Genomic DNA, 16,295 nt, shown 5'->3' on the forward strand with positions numbered 1-16,295 from the left:
TTTTAGACTCCTTTATTCAAACGAATTCTCAGAAACCTATTAGATAAAGCTACGCACAGCCCAAAGGGCCTTAGGAACCTGCAGCCCCTAGCCCCGCCTTCTTTGCCCACTTGGCCCTCCCTGTTAAGAGCGCAGCGTCGCGGTACGGAGCCCGGATTTGCTGGGCAGCATCCGCCGCCCCGCCCCTCCCGCCCCCGGAGCCCGGGTCCCGCCTCTCCAGTCCCGCAGGGTCTGTCGCGGCCCTTGCGCTCCTCGCACCGATAGAACGCTTTGCTCACGGCGCTCTCTCTATAAAGTTGTTGTTGTGGCTTCCGCCGCTGGTGGAGGAAGATGGCGTCGGGAGGTGGCGGCTGTAGCGCTTCGGAGAGACTCCCTCCGCCGTTCCCCGGCTTGGATGCGGAGTCTGAGGGGACAGCCGGGGGGTCAGAACCCGAAGGTGGGGACAGCGACACAGAGGGGGAGGACATTTTCACTGGCGCCGCGGCAGCGGTGAGTTCCATCCTTTGAGGCAGCAGGCGACAGGGCGCCCCAAGATAGAAGAGATGCCAGGAGAGGGTCCAGGGAACTAGGGAGAGTAGGCCTGGTGAGACATCGCCTCGGAGTCTGCAGTCGGGGATGGGGGGCCCTGAGTGAAAGCCAAACGGTAGGTTGAGGAATGAGGGGTTGTGGTGGTTTCGCCGCCGAGGTTCTTAAAAGCCAAGAGCCGCCGAGACCGTTCTTTGGCCTTGCAGTGTGATCGCCCCACAGATCCACGGGGCTGTTTTTTGGTTGTGCTCTGGCCATGCTGACTCAATAGGTCAGGATAAGGGGCTGGGGTTAGACTTTTCCTCTGCCATACTGCTGCTAGGTTGAAGAACGTTATCTGGAATAGCCTGGACTAGTGACCCGCCCACAAATCCTCCTTAGATCTGCACTTGCCAGTTATTACCAAAAGCCCATTCTGGATCTTAGTTTATAAAAGTTAGGTTGACTCCTCTCTTCAGGAGAATAGGGCCAAAGCTCGTTGTTCAGATAAGGCCCTGCCAGATAAATTACCACATAAACCAGAAAACATGCTATTAAAAGAATGCATTAAAGTGGCAAGTACCTAATTGGGAGCAAATCTGTAAATGGGAGGAGGAAATGACATTTCCCATGGTAAATATACAGATTTCTAATAAGATACAGGAAAAACTAACCTTTATATGGGGAACATGATACTCAATAAACCGTTATGGAACTAGTTGAGATGTTTAGGGCTATTTTATGAGAATACTGACTCATAGCTCTTACTATAGTTAGTTCCAGGTTGTAAAGTTCAGTGCTGAGTCTGTGAATTTATCTTTTGAATACTGGATTAGGCTTCTCTTCATAGTAGCTACTCAGAAACTAATTGAATAAATTTAAAGTCCAGAAAATTTCATGCATACCATAATTTAGTTTTAAAAATTTATAAGCCTCAATTTTTCAATTCTTTAATTCCCATCACTTTGCCTCCAAAATATAACTAAACACAATATGAAGATTCACTTATATCAATAGGAAACTACTCCAGTCACTAAGTGCCTACTTTGATGGCTTTTAGCTAATCAAATCAATCTTATTAGGTTCTTTTTGTTGTTGTTTTTGGCACCAGAGATTGAACCCGGGTATGCTTCACCATTGAGCCATATCCCCAGCCCTATTTATTTTTTGAGACAGGGTCTCCTAAGTTGCTTTAAAAATTTTTAATGCAGTATGTGTCTGTAAAAGTTTGAGACTCACCTCATTTATGTCAGAAAAAAAGATTTTTTTTTGAAACTTTTCTGTGACAATCATTAGAATTTTCCCTATATAGTATTCAGGAATTAAGTCCATAATGGTGCTCCTACAGTGCTTGCTGATGCTAATATAAACTTTCTAATGAAGTCTGTTATTCCAGGAAATAATTCTTGTTGTTATCTTTTTTCAAATTTTAAACAAATCTTTGTACAGTTAATCTCTCATAAATCATGGAGAACAGCTACTCTTGGTAACTCTGGGATGATAGATATTCAGACCAAGTATTTGAAAATAGATACTCCGGCACTGAAAATGATTGGTTCCTGGACAAATGTTGATTTATTTTCCAAAGGCGAGGCTGGAAGGGTGAGAAATTATTTTCCAGAATTCAGGAGCCGTAATTTAATTGATCTCACATGATACCTCTCTCCTAAGATTGTACAATCCCTTGCCTACTTTCCAGCTAATGGGAGGAAGAGGGGATTATAATGACCTTGTTCTGCCACAGAAATCATAGTCATTTTTATTTAGATTTGATACAGAAAAACTGAGTTGCTAAGGAAACTGAAATACCCCTTGTAAGCTGTCTTTCTTTGAGTTGTCGTTCTTGATACTAATTTTCAGGAAGCCAGGACCACAAGATTCCTCACTAGTTAAACTGTTTTGTTAAACAGCCATCAAATACAAATTACATTTCAATAAATACTTTTAGTTGTGAGCCAGAGAATATAGAGGATTGCACAGGATTGTAGCACTTCTGTATTTTAAGGAATAACAGTGAAGGATAAAATAATTAATTTGAATTCTGACTTAAATCTAGACTGTATTACTTGCTTAACTTTAGATAAGATACTCTGTATAAAATTTTCTCACCCACAAATTATGAATACTAATAGTACAGTTGGGCTCCCTATCTTGACTTTGACATCTGTGAATTCAACCAACCACAGATTGCAGGTGGGGAAGGTTGCTCTGTAATGAACAGGTATAGACTTTCTTATCTATATTCCCTAAACAATTCAATATTAAAAACTATTTACATTGTATTAGGTACCATAAGTAATTAAGATGATTTTAGGTTTAAGGGAGCTCTGTAGGTTATTCAAATACTGTGCCTTTTATATAATAAACTTGAGCATCCCAGGGGTGGACCAGAGCTGCGCTAGGTGGGTTACTGGAACCAGTCTAATCCCCATCATATATGGAAGGAGGGACTGCTTTTTTGTGTGTGGGGGGTGTGTGTGTGCTGGAGCAGTGCAGTACTATGGATTGAACCTGGGGCCTTGCACTTGCTGGGCAAGCACTCCAGCATTGAACTACATCCCCAGCCCAGGATGGCTATATTTACTTCTGTTGTTTTTGAGGAGTAAATTAGAATATCTAATAACATCTAGAACAGTTCCTTCCAAATATAAATATTTTCAAAAGTACTTAATGTTTTGAGGGCTTGAGCTGTATTTGTTGATGAGCATTTAGTAAACTAAAATTATTCTAAGAAAAAAATCCATAGAATGTAATCATGGATTAGAAAAGTTAATTAACCCTAAAAATAGGTAATACAGTTATCAAAAATCAAAATTTAGGCCTATAATCCCAGGGGCTCAGGAGGCTGAGGCAGGAGAACTGAAAGTTCAAAGCCAGCCTCACCAATTTAGCAAGACCCTAAGCAACTTAGGAGTCCCTGTCTCAAAAAATAAAAAAAGCTGGGGAATATGGCTCAGTGGGGAATCACACCTGGGTTCAATCTCTGGTACCAAAAATAACAACAAAAAAGAACCTAATAAGATTGATTTGATTAACTAAAAGCCATCAAAGTAGGCACTTAGTGACTGGAGTAGTTTCCTATTGATACAAGTGAATCTTCATATTGTGTTTAGTTACATTTTGGAGGCAAAGTGATGGGAATTAAAGAATTGAAAAATGAGGCTTATAAATTTTTAAAACTAAATTATGGTATGCGTGCAATTTTCTAGACTTAACAGCTGCTGCTGTTAATCATCCCATCGTCTTTCTTTTACAGCCCAAGAGTACTGGGCTTTGTTAACACAGAAATAAAAATGTGATTTGAGTATAGTATTGGCTTTGTTAGTACAATAATAAAAATGTGATTTGATTTATAATTGAAAGATGTACATCTCAAAATCTGTAAACCAGTTATTTAAGTGGAAGAGACTGAAGCAAAAAAATTATTAGAACAAATCTGAAGTCATTACTCTTAGGCTGAAAAACCAGCTTTTGGAAGTTCTGATTCTTAACAATACCTAAGACCTTCTCTTCTTTCTCTTTGTGGGCCCATAAATAAGAAAAGTCTAGTCTCTATATATTATCTGAATTGAATCCAGATGTATAGCTTTTTAGTTAAAATTCTATTAATTAGGGAATAGGAGTAATTTTTCCCTTAATAAAACAAATGTCTAAAGTAGAGCCATTCTTTTGGTGCTCATAATTGTTAACATTGTCTTGTTAAAAACTACATATATATAAATCTCATATATTTTCCCCCTCATTTGATTTATGCTCTTATGGGCTTATTGCTCCCTCATTGTGTTTGTGAAGTTATAAACCTAAAGTGATTAGAATTGAAGCAAATTATTTTATTTGCCTTCCCAGTACTTATATGCCTGTCCTCTTTAGCAGCATGCTGGGACCATGACTAGATTTATCTTATAAATAAAAGGGAAGAACTGTGGCAGGTCTTCTCAAGCTGAGAGAAAGGAAGAAAACATAAATACCTTCAGTTCAGATTTTGGCCAAATCTGGCAACTTCTTTTGGTGGACAATTGGAATTTTTTCCCATCTGTGTGTGTGTGTGTGTGTGTGTGTATGTGTACACCACGGATCAAACTCAGGAGCACTCAACCAGAGCTACATCCCCAGCCCTATTTTGTATTTTATTTAGAGACAGGGTCTCACTGAGTTGCTTAGTGCCTCACTTTTGCTGAGGCTTGCTTTGAACTTGTGATCTTCCTGCCTCAGCCTCCTGAACTACTGGGATTACAGGCATGTGCCACTGTGTCTGGCCCATTACTCTTATTTTGTGAATTGAAGCCCTAGTGATGATTAGAGAAATGTTTGGGAAAAAAATGAAATAAGATAAAAAAGGAATAGCAAAGGGAACTTGAAAAGTCATATTTTGAATAATTTGATTAGTCAAGAATCATTTACATATGTTGCCTGGTGTGCTGCAGACCTGTAATTCTAGCAGCTCTGGAAGCTGAGGTAGAAGGATCGCAAGTTCAAAGCCAGCCTCAGCAATTTGGCAAGATCCTAAGCATTTTAGCAAACCTTGTCTCAATTTTTTTTTTTTTAAAGGGCTGGCAATGTGGCTCAGGGGTTAAGCTCCCTAGGTTCAATCTCCAGTACCAAAAAAAGAATCATTTACATATGTCTACTGGTGTTTAAGATTAATGCACAATATAATTTACTTTTATTGGTATTTAAAATGTCTTGGGGATAGCAGTTGACTCCTAAATGTCAGTGTTTTATGTAGATGTCAGAAAGTTATGTAAATGTAAGTTACATATTAACGTTTAAATAGGAAAGGGCATAGTCATAGAATCTAGCTCTAAATCTGTGATTAGTATAGCATGTATCCTTGTGGGGAGAAATCAATTTTTTAAATCATGGTTAAAAAAAAAACACAAAATATACCATCGTAATTGTTTTAGGTATACAGTACAGTAGTGTTAGGTATATTCACATTGATGTGAAACATCTACAGAATGTTTTCAACTTGTGAATCTAAAACTCTGTACCCATGAAAGAATAACTCCCCCTTTCCTCTTCTATCCAGTCCTTGGTAATCATCATTCTAATTTTACATTTCTATGAAAATAATTCTTTTTTTTTTTTTTCTGTTGAAACAGAGTCCTGCTATATTGCCCATGTTGGTCTTGAGCTGGTTGGCTCAAGCCATCCTGTTGCCTCAGTCTCTTCCCAGTAGCTGGGACTACAGGCCAATTACACTGAAGCCAGCATAGTTTCTAATTTGACTAATTTAATCATATAATTTGACTAATGATATCTCATATAAGTGGAATCATGCAGTATTTGTCTTTTTCTGATAGGTTTTTGCTTGCTATAATGTCTTCAAGGTTCATCCATATTGTATCATGGGTCAGTACTTCATTTTAACTTGAGTGATTCTCTCTTGTTTGTATATTACCCCAGTTTGTTTATCCATCATCTACCAGTGGTCACTTGGGTTGCTTCCACCTGTAAGCTATTGCAAAAAGTGCTGTTTTGAACGTGAATGTGCAAATATCTCATTAAGATCCTACTTTCATATTTTTGGGATGTATACCCAGTAATGGGATTGCTGGATTATATGATAATTCTAGTTTAATTTTTTGAAGAACCTCCATACTACTTTCCATAGTGGTCACACCATTTTACAATCCCACTTCAGCTCTTTTCAGACCTTGAGTGTTCATAGAATAACTTCTTTGGATCTGGGACAGAATTTGGTAGTTTTATTAATAGCTGTAAGGACATCCATAGTTCAACTGGCCAGTACTTTAATTCTCTAATTTAATTCTGTAAAACATGCACGTTTGTTCCCAAAGGTGTAGCCTGTCCTCAATAAGTTACTTGGCACTTAGACCTTTTGTGGTCTTAATCAAACTTCTGAAAGTGAATCTCCATAACAATATCTTTAAAAATACCCTTTTATTTTCAGTACTAGGGATTGAACTCAGGAATGCTGTACCACTGAGCCATATCCCCAGCCCTATTTATTTATTATCTTGAGACAGGGTCTTGCTAAGTTGCTAAGGGTCTTTCTGTGTTGTTCAGGGTCGCTTCAAACTTGTAATCCTCTTGCCCCAGCCTCCTGAATAGCTGAGATTACAAGTGTGTACCACCACACCCAGCTCTATACATATCTTTATGAAAAGGTGTATTGCTGCCAGGCGTGGTGGCGCGCACCTGTAATCTCAGCAGCTTGGGAGGCTGAGGCAGGAGGATCTTAAGTTCAAAGCTGGCCTCAGCAAAAAGCGAGAGGCTAAGCAACTCAGTGAGACCCTGTCTCTAAATAAAATACAAAATAGGGCTGGGGATATGGCTCAATGGTTGAGTGCATTCAATACCTGGTTACCCCCCACACACACACACACACATACACAAAGGGTGTATTGCTTAGTTTCTTTAATAATGGTTTAGTCATTGAAATAGTTATGGGTAAGTTTCCCTTTCAGGTATAATATCTTCTACAGGCACATTCCTTCAAATACTACATTTTGGAGTTAACATCACAAGTTGAAATTCCACATTCTGATAAAAATATTCTTTAAATAGTCAGTGATAGGACTGGAGCTGTAGCTCAGTGGCAGAGCTCTTGCTTAGCATGTGTGAGGCACTGGGTTTGAGCCTTAGCATCACATAAAAAAAATAAAAATAAAAAATAAAGGCATTCTGTCCATCTACAACTACAGAAAATTAAAAAGAAGGCAGTGATAGGTATTATGGCCAAAAGTTCACTTTAGTGTTTAGCTCAAATGATAAACAGATTGTACTTCTTGAAAATTTACATTTCCATGAAGTACAGAATCATTAATTTATTTTTTTAGAAGCAAGGGCTATGGTGTAGCTCATTTTTTAAAATTTTAATTTATTTTTTCTTGGTTCTAATCAGTTTATTAATCATTAAATTGCCCTAACAGTTAACCTAACTTTCAGAATTATGGAGGTAGTGGGCACAGTGGTGCACACCTGTAATCCCAGCAACTCAGGAAGCTGAGGCAGGAGGATCTCAAGTTCAAGGCCCCAATATGGGGATGTGGCTCAGTAGTAGAGTACCCCTGGGTTCAATCCTCAATATCCACCCACCAAAAAAAAAAATGTAGTTATAAAACACTTTTGGAGGAAAAGAGAAGACTCATAAAGCTGACTGATAAGGACCCAACTTAAAATTAGTGTTTGGGGCCAGGCATTGTGGTTGCATGCCTATAATCCCAGCGACTTGGGAGGCCGAGGCAGGAGGATTGAAAATTTGAGGCCAGCCTGGACAACTTAGCAATACCCCATCTCAAAATAAATTTTTTTTTATTTTGGGAGTGTAGCTCAGTGGTATAGCCCTTGCCTACCATGTGTGAGGCCCTGGTTTCAATCCCCAGTGTAGTTAAATATTTAAATAAATAAAGAGTTTGGGGCATATAAGAGAAACTGCAAACATTGCTGTTGGACTTTTCTGCTTTCTGGAGAGAATTGCTGCCCCTTTTGCTTACTCAGGTACTTCTGACTTGGCCATTTACAGTTGGTTATGTTGGGGGGGAGGGAAATAATATTCTAATTTCTCTCCCTTGGTCTTCAAAGCTTCTCAGCACTTTTGGCGAAAATAAATCATGAGTAGTTGGTTGTTGCTAGAGCAAGTAGCCATAAGTATCTCATCTCCAGGAAAAGCCTGTTGCTCAACTTTTTCTGACTTATTCTTTTGCTTAGTCAAATGGACAGCTGGGACTTCAGTCTGCTTTCAGAACATAGTTGAACTGGGTTTGTTTTTTCAGATTTAGAGGATAAATCATCCATTAGCACTCGGATATTTCTGTAGTTTTCTGGGCCCTTCTGAGTTCTGTGAATTTGAAACCCAAAAAGTTTCATAGAGAAATTATGCCAGAAAATTAAGTAGAACATCTGTAGCTTAATTTTGGTAGATAATGTACTGTCCTTTTAGTGAGATATCTAGTGGCCTTACTCATTGTTTTCCTTAACTAGCTCAACAGTCAGGTTCAATACTTTAAAATAATTTTGTAAAAGTAACAAATATTTTTAATGCTAATAATAGGTAGAATAATTATATAAAATTTTTTCCAATCTTTATGCTGTGTTTTGTCTTTTTATTTGATTTTTAAGTCAACTGAAGTAAAAGAACAACTTGTAGGTATATCCAGTGAGTTCTCTATAACTGAGACCTGAACTGTCTGCAGAAATAGAACTCAATATAACGACAGTGATATAGATAACAAGACTGAAAATCTGAAAAACTTTTCAGAAGTTTCAGTGATGACATTTCTATAGACATGATGGTTGGAGACACTTTGTAAGAGAGCAAAACTCATGTTTTGGAAAACAATAATTGGGAGCTACATTCCATTTGAGTAAGGTTGTAAATTTACTTAGATTATAGAAGTTTTTGTAGAAGTTTTCAAACTGAAAATATCCTTATAACTAAAAATAGCTATTCAGGTATTTTTATTATAATGATAATACATATATAATATTGATATGATAATATATTAAATACTGGAATATTTGACATTATGTGTAAAATCACTAGATTTATGTGATTGTACAAAATCTAGTGATTTTACACATAATGTCGAATATTCCAGTATTTAATATAATTACTAGAGTTATGGAAGACACAAAATATACTTAGATTAAAATATACCTAGAGTTTCAGATAAGTGGTTTTGAGTTCCTTTAAAACAATTTAGGCCCACACCTGTAATCCCAGTGGCTCAGAAACCTGAGGGCTGAGGATCACAAAATAATATAACTTTTAAGTAGAGATGAGCAAAAATGACACTTTAAGATCTACAGAAACTGTGATATTATAAAACATCTATTTTCTTTTTTTTTTTTTTCTTTTTTTGTACTGGGAATTGAACACAAGGGTGCATTACCACTAAGCTACATCCCTAACCCTTTATTTATTTATTTTTTTGAGAAAGGGTGTTGTTGAATTGCTGAGGCCCTCACTAAAATGCTAAGGCTGGTCTCAAATTTGTGATTCTCCTGCCTCAGTCTCCTGAGTTACTGAGATTGTAGGTGTGTGCCGCTGAGCCCAACACCTAATATCTTTTAGATATAGTCTCAAGCACTGCTATTGCAATTATGGTTTGCTGCTTATCTTTATGGTTAAAGAACATGTTAAATTTCTGTTAGAGATTAAGGAAAATGAAATTGTAATTTTATTCCCATTAGGTTCATAGACTGCCCCTGACTTCTGTAGTTCATGGGCCCAAGATAAGAACCCCTAATATAACTTCTTAAGTTATGAGAAGGAGTAAATAATGTGACATCATTTTAGTTCACCAAGTTTACAAAGCAAGGTATACTGTACTCTCAAATCCAATGGACAGTGAATGTCCATTCTCCCAACCACAGATGCACCATTTTTTTCTCCATAATTTTTTATTGGTGCAATATAGTTATACATAATGGTGGGATTTGTTACACATTCATACACGCACATAATATAACAATATAATTTGGCCAGTATCTTTCCCCAGTATTTCTCCTTTCCCTTGTCTTCTCCCTCTCCCTGATCTTCCTTTAATTTCCATGAGACACCTCCTTTTCTTTTCCTTTTTTCCTCATTAGCTTCTCACATTATGAGAGAAATTGCTTAATATAATGGTCTCAACTTCCATCCATTCTCCTGAAAATGACATATTTCATTTTTCTTTATGACTGAATAAAAATTCCATTGTCCATATATACCACATTTTCTTTATCCATTTATCTGTTTGTGGACACCTAGATTGGTTCCATACTTTGGCTATTGTGAATTGAGATGAATGTGCTGGGACAGGAGTCACTTGCCTGTGGTAGGCAGAATAAAGCTCCCTCTTTTCCCACCAAGTTGTCTACATCCTAATCCTAGAAGCACTGGATATGTTAGTTACATGGCAAAGGGGGATTTAAGTTGAAGATGGAATTAAGATTGCTAATCACCTGACTTTAAGATGAAGTGATCGTCCTGGATTATCTGCATGGGGCTAGTGATATGGAAGATACTACAGAAGAAAGACACAGAAAGATTCAACATTGCTGACTTTGAAGAACAAGGAAGGGGACCAAGGAAAGACCTAAAAGCTGGAAAGGGCAAGAAAACCGATTACCCTCTAGAACCTCAGAAAGGAATGCCCCAATCCATCTTGATTTTAGCCTATACAGTGAAACCTGTATTGGACTTTTGTGAGACTAAAAGGTGATAAATTTGCATTATTTAAACTTAAGTTTTTGATAATTTGTTACAATACCAATAAAATATACTAACCCAATTCATTCATTTCTATCAGTAAAGATGGCAAAAGGAGCTGTATTTAATGCTGCAATCTGCCAGGGTCAATTTTTAAAAACTGCATGGCTGCCCTATTATCATCAGGGTATAGTTCCTGTCATTGACTTATTTCTAATTTTTCTTGCCTTGTTACATTAGTGTGATCACACAATTCCTTAACTCCATCTTGCCTTACTAAATTGTACTAATTTTATTTCCTAAAAATGATATCTAGTCCTCAGAAGCAGGGTTACCTTAACATTTAATATACATCCCTCTAAAATCTGGAACAAGACAGGGATGCCCTCTATCACCACTTCTATTCAATATAGTTCTCGAAACACTGGCCAGAGCAATTAGACGAAAGAAATTAAAGGCATAAAAATAGGAAAAGAAGAACTTAAATTATCGCTATTTGCAGATGACATGATTCTATACCTAGAAGACCCAAAAGGGTCTACAAAGAAACTATAGAACTAATAAATGAATTCAGCAAAGCAGCAGGATATAAAATCAACACGCATAAATCAAAGGCATTTCTGTATATCAGTGACAAAACTTCTGAAATGGAAATGAGGAAAAACACTCCATTCACAATATCCTCAAAAAAAATAAAATACTTGGGAATCAACCTAACAAAAGAGGTGAAAGATTTATACAATGAAAACTACAGAACCCTAAAGAGAGAAGTAGAAGAAGATCTTAGAAGATGGAAAAATATACCCTGTTCATGGATAGGCAGAACTAACATTATCAAAATGGCGATATTACCAAAAGTTCTCTATAGGTTTAATGCAATGCCAATCAAAATCCCAACGGCATTTCTTGTAGAAATAGAGAAAGCAATCATGAAATTCATATGGAAAAATACAAGACCCAGAATAGCAAAAGCAATTCTAAGCAGGAAGTGTGAATCAGGCGGTATAGCGATACCAGATTTCAAACTATATTACAGAGCAATAGTGACAAAAACAGCATGGTACTGGTACCAAAACAGGCGGGTGGACCAATGGTATAGAATAGAGGACACAGAGACTAATCCACAAAGTTACAACTATCTTATATTTGATAAAGGGGCTAAAAGCATGCAATGGAGGAAGGATAGCATCTTCAACAAATGGTGTTGGGAAAACTGGAAATCCATATGCAACAAAATGAAACTGAATCCCTTTCTCTCGCCATGCACAAAAGTTAACTCAAAATGGATCAAGGAGCTTGATATCAAATCAGAGACTCTGCGTCTGACAGAAGAAAAAGTTGGCTCCGATCTACATATTGTGGGGTCGGGCTCCAAATTCCTTAATAGGACACCCATAGCACAAGAGTTAACAACAAGAATCAACAAATGGGACTTACTTAAACTAAAAAGTTTTTTCTCAGCAAGAGAAACAATAAGAGAGGTAAATAGGGAGCCTACATCCTGGGAACAAATTTTTACTCCTCACACTTCAGATAGAGCCCTAATATCCAGAGTATACAAAGAACTCAAAAAGTAGACAATAAGATAACAAATAACCCAATCAACAAATGGGCCAAGGACCTGAACAGACACTTCTCAGAGGAGGATATACAATCAATCAACAAGTACATGAAAAAAATGCTCACCATCTCTAGCAGTCAGAGAAATGCAAATCAAAACCACCGTAAGATACCATCTCACTCCAGTAAGATTGGCAGCCACTATGAAGTCAAACAACAACAAGTGCTGGCGAGGATGTGGAGAAAAGGGTACTCTTGTACATTGCTGGTGGGACTGCAAATTGGTGCGGCCAATTTGGAAAGCAGTTTGGAGATTCCTGGGAAAGCTGGGAATGGAACCACCATTTGACCCTGCTATTGCCCTTCTCGGACTATTCCCTGAAGACCTTAAAAGAGCATGCTACAGGGATGCTGCCACATCGATGTTCAAAGCAGCACAATTCACAATAGCTAGACTGTGGAACCAACCCAGATGCCCTTCAACAGATGAATGGATAAAAAAAATGTGGCATCTATACACAATGGAGTACTATGCAGCAATAAAAAATGACAAAATCATAGAATTTGCAGGGAAATGAATGGCACTAGAGCAGATTATGCTTAGTGAAGCTAGTCAATCCCTAAAAATCAAATACCAAATGTCTTCTTTGATATAATGAGAGCAACTATGAACAGAGCAGGGAGGAAGAGCAGGAAGAAAAGATTAACATTAAACAGACATGAGATGGGAGGGAAAGGGAGAGAAAAGGGAAATTGCATGGAAATGAAGGGAGACCCTCACTGCTATACAAAATTACATATAAGAGGTTGTGAGGGGAATGGGAAAATAAACAAGGAGAGAAATGAATTACAGTAGATGGGGTAGAGAGAGAAGAGGGGAGGGGAGGGGGGATAGTAGGGGATAGGAAAGGTAGCAGAATACAACAATTACTAATTGGGCATTATGTAAAATTGTGGATGTGTAACCGATGTGATTCTGCAATCTGCATTTGGGGTAAAATTGGGAGTTCATAACCCACTTCAATCTAATGTATGAAATATGATATGTCAAGAGCTTTGTAATGTTGTGAACAACCAATAAAAAAATAAAATAAAATAAAATAAAAAAAGAATATACCTAGGGGCTGGGTTGTGGCTCAGAGGTAGAGTGCTTGCCCAGCATGCATAAGGCACTGGGTTCGATCCTCAACACCACATTAAAAAAAAAAAAAAACATTTAATATACATTCAACCTCTAAGACACCGAGAGTTTTGATAATACCTACCCTTTTGAGATCTCTTGAATGTAATGCACTGGTTCTGTGTGAAGCAAAGAGCAATTGACAACATAAAGAAGAACCACAACTGGTTAACCTAAAGGGAAGTTACCCTGAATCACAGCAGGACTTTTCGGTTCTGAATGGCTGTGTCAGCTTTGAAGGGCAACAAGCCCACATCTGTCCTTCTCTGAGCTGAGAAAATAGTGTTAATGGTCTGGGCCTCATAGGTTGAGGCTAGTAATTGTTGAGAAATACCCATTTGCTTTTAACAAATGTGTTCTCTTGCTATAACATCTAATACCTGTCTGCAAATTCGTGTTGGTCTGTCTGTGTGTTCTTATAATTATAAACAGAAGTATCTGCACTCTTAAATAGGCTTATTAGTGGAACCACCTGTTAGAATTAACAGCCAAAGGCAGTAAAGCAAATGTTGGATATCTTACCTAGGAATTCTGTCTACTAACAAAAAAGAATGCTTTTATATTAAAAAAAAAAAAAGCAAGAGGAAATAGGGCAGTTTGGGGGCTTTACTTACTATATTACAAACAAATTTTTAATCTGTTGCCTAGAAATTAGAGGTTTTAAAAATATAGATAATAAAGCCAGGCATGGTGGCACATGCCTGTAATCCCAGTGGCTTGGGAGGCTGAGGCAAAGGATCGCGAGTTCAAAGCCAGCCTCAGCAGCTTAGTGAGGCACTTAGCAACCCAGTGAGACCCTGTCTCTAAATAAAATACAAAACAGGACTGGGGGTGTAGCTCAGTGGTTGAGCATCCCTGGGTTCAATCCTCAGTACCATTGTGTGTGTGTGTGTGTGTGTGTTTGTGTGTATTATAAAGCAAGGCTTATTTTTAGTCTTGAATTTGCCACTCAGTGTAATCAGTGTGTCTTCTTTCTCCCAAAATAAGTTCGTTCTGGAATTTTAATTGTTGAATCAAAATTAGCTTTCTAAAATGGAAGGGAGACCAGGGAGAGAAGAGAGGAAGAAAAGAAGAAATACAGAAGAATGAAATTTTACCAAATTATATTGTTTTTTTTTTTTTTTTTTTTTTTTATTTTTTAGTTATCGGCAGACACAACATCTTTGTTTGTATGTGGTGCTGAGGATCGAAACCGGGCCGCACGCATGCCAGGCGAGCACGCTACCGCTGAGCCACATCCCCAGCCCCCCAAATTATATTGTTAAAAATTATATTGTTATATTGTGTGCATGTACAAATATTGAACCACAAACCCCACTATTATGTATAATTATAATGCACAAATTAAAAATTAGCATTCTAATATATATTTTACATCATTAATACTAATTTTTAAATAGCCTTTTAACCTTAGACATGGCATATGAAATGCATTGTTATAATGCTCGATGGTATTTTGATGACAAGTTATTATTATAGACTCTAGTCTCATGGAAAACTTGTTTGCCTAGGTGAATTTGGGATGCCATGAATATTTGTCCTTTTTCTTATCTTAAAAGTGGTTATACCCAGTTAGGTTTTTTTAAAAAAAAATTGATTATAAGTAAAACTTGAGAATATTATTATGGCTTGAAGGCTGGGTGCTAAGTACTCTTCAGCCAAAGAAAGAAGCTTAGTTTGTCCAGTGCCAGTCCAAATCAACTGAAAGTACATTTGATAAGGACAAACAAAAGTAAAACAAATATGAAAAGAGGTAAAGTTGGGAGGGATACTGTACAATATGGCAGAAAGAGGGCTAACATATTATTTAAGAAAAGTGGATGGGGGATGTAGCTCAGTGATAGAGCACTTGCCATGTACAAAGCCCTAGATTCCATCCCCAGCAACATCAAACAACAAAAGCAAACAAAAAAGTGCATCCAAGAGATGTTGACTTAAATACAAAAATAGGCAAAGGACATTAAGATAAGCCACAGGGATTCAAATGGCCAGCAGTCTATTGCCCCTAAAAATCAAATGTGGACTTATATTCAAGATGGCATCAATCACAACATTATTTGATGAAACCTGAAAACTAGTTAACTGTCCAACCTTAAGAGAATGATTATGTTGGGATATATCTACATAAGTCATACTGGGTGGGGTGGGCATGCCTGCAATCCCAGCAGCTTGGGAAGTTGAGACAGGAAGATCTTGAATTCAAAGCCAGCAACTTAGTGAGGCCCTAAGCAACTCAGTGAGACCCTGTCTCTTAAATAAAATATTTTTTTAAAAGGCTGGGGATGTGGCTCTCCTGGGTTCAATCTTGGTCCAAAAAAATAAATAAATAAATAAGTTACTAAAAGTAGGATTTTTGTACTTTTGTTGTTTTTGGTATTGCTGGGATTGAACCCAGGGCCTCTTGCGTTCAAGGCAAGTACTGTACCACTGAGCCACATTACCAGCCTCCCAAATGACCAGAATTTCTTTTGGGCTATTCACCCCCCAATTTTTTTTTCTTTTTGGTGTTGGGGATTGAACCCAGGCCTTCATACGTGCCAGTCAAGTGCTCTACCACTGAGCTACACCCTCAGCCCTACAATTATTAATGATAGGGAAAACAATGTAGGGAGAAGAAGCAGGACATAGAGTTTTACATTTGTAGAAGATTAATTTTGTAAAAGAACTGCTGAGGAAGATTAACGTAATAGGTATGGTAGTCAGTCTATCTTCAGCTCTCTTAGGACTTAACTGTGTGGTTTTGGGAATGGGCTCCCAGGGGAGATCTGAGAGTAGTTTTGAGTCTCACAGTTACTTAGCTTACTGAGGGAGCACACATCTTTTTTTAAATCATATTTCTAGTCATACTTACTGGATTGGGATTGAAGGGGGCTGGGTGGAGGGAGAAAAGAC

The 16,295-nt window shown here is 37.7% G+C and overlaps 1 protein-coding gene and 1 non-coding gene across 2 annotated transcripts in view; one reads left to right on the forward strand and one right to left on the reverse strand.

Annotated features, from left to right (window-relative positions):
- Positions 1-288: 288 nt before the first annotated feature.
- Positions 289-16,295, forward strand: part of Snx1 (sorting nexin 1) — a 42,467-nt gene continuing 26,460 nt past the window's right edge. Inside the window, exon 1 of the mRNA XM_026384878.2 lies at positions 289-489. Coding sequence (XP_026240663.1) covers positions 331-489 — 159 coding nt within the window. The 5' untranslated portion in view covers positions 289-330. The remainder of the gene's footprint in view (positions 490-16,295) is intronic.
- Trnas-uga (transfer RNA serine (anticodon UGA)) lies at positions 15,775-15,845 on the reverse strand. Its single transcript has one exon. It is a non-coding gene; the product is annotated as a tRNA-Ser (tRNA).

Source organism: Urocitellus parryii, chromosome 6 (genome assembly GCF_045843805.1).
Source record: "Urocitellus parryii isolate mUroPar1 chromosome 6, mUroPar1.hap1, whole genome shotgun sequence".
NCBI lineage: Eukaryota > Metazoa > Chordata > Mammalia > Rodentia > Sciuridae > Urocitellus > Urocitellus parryii.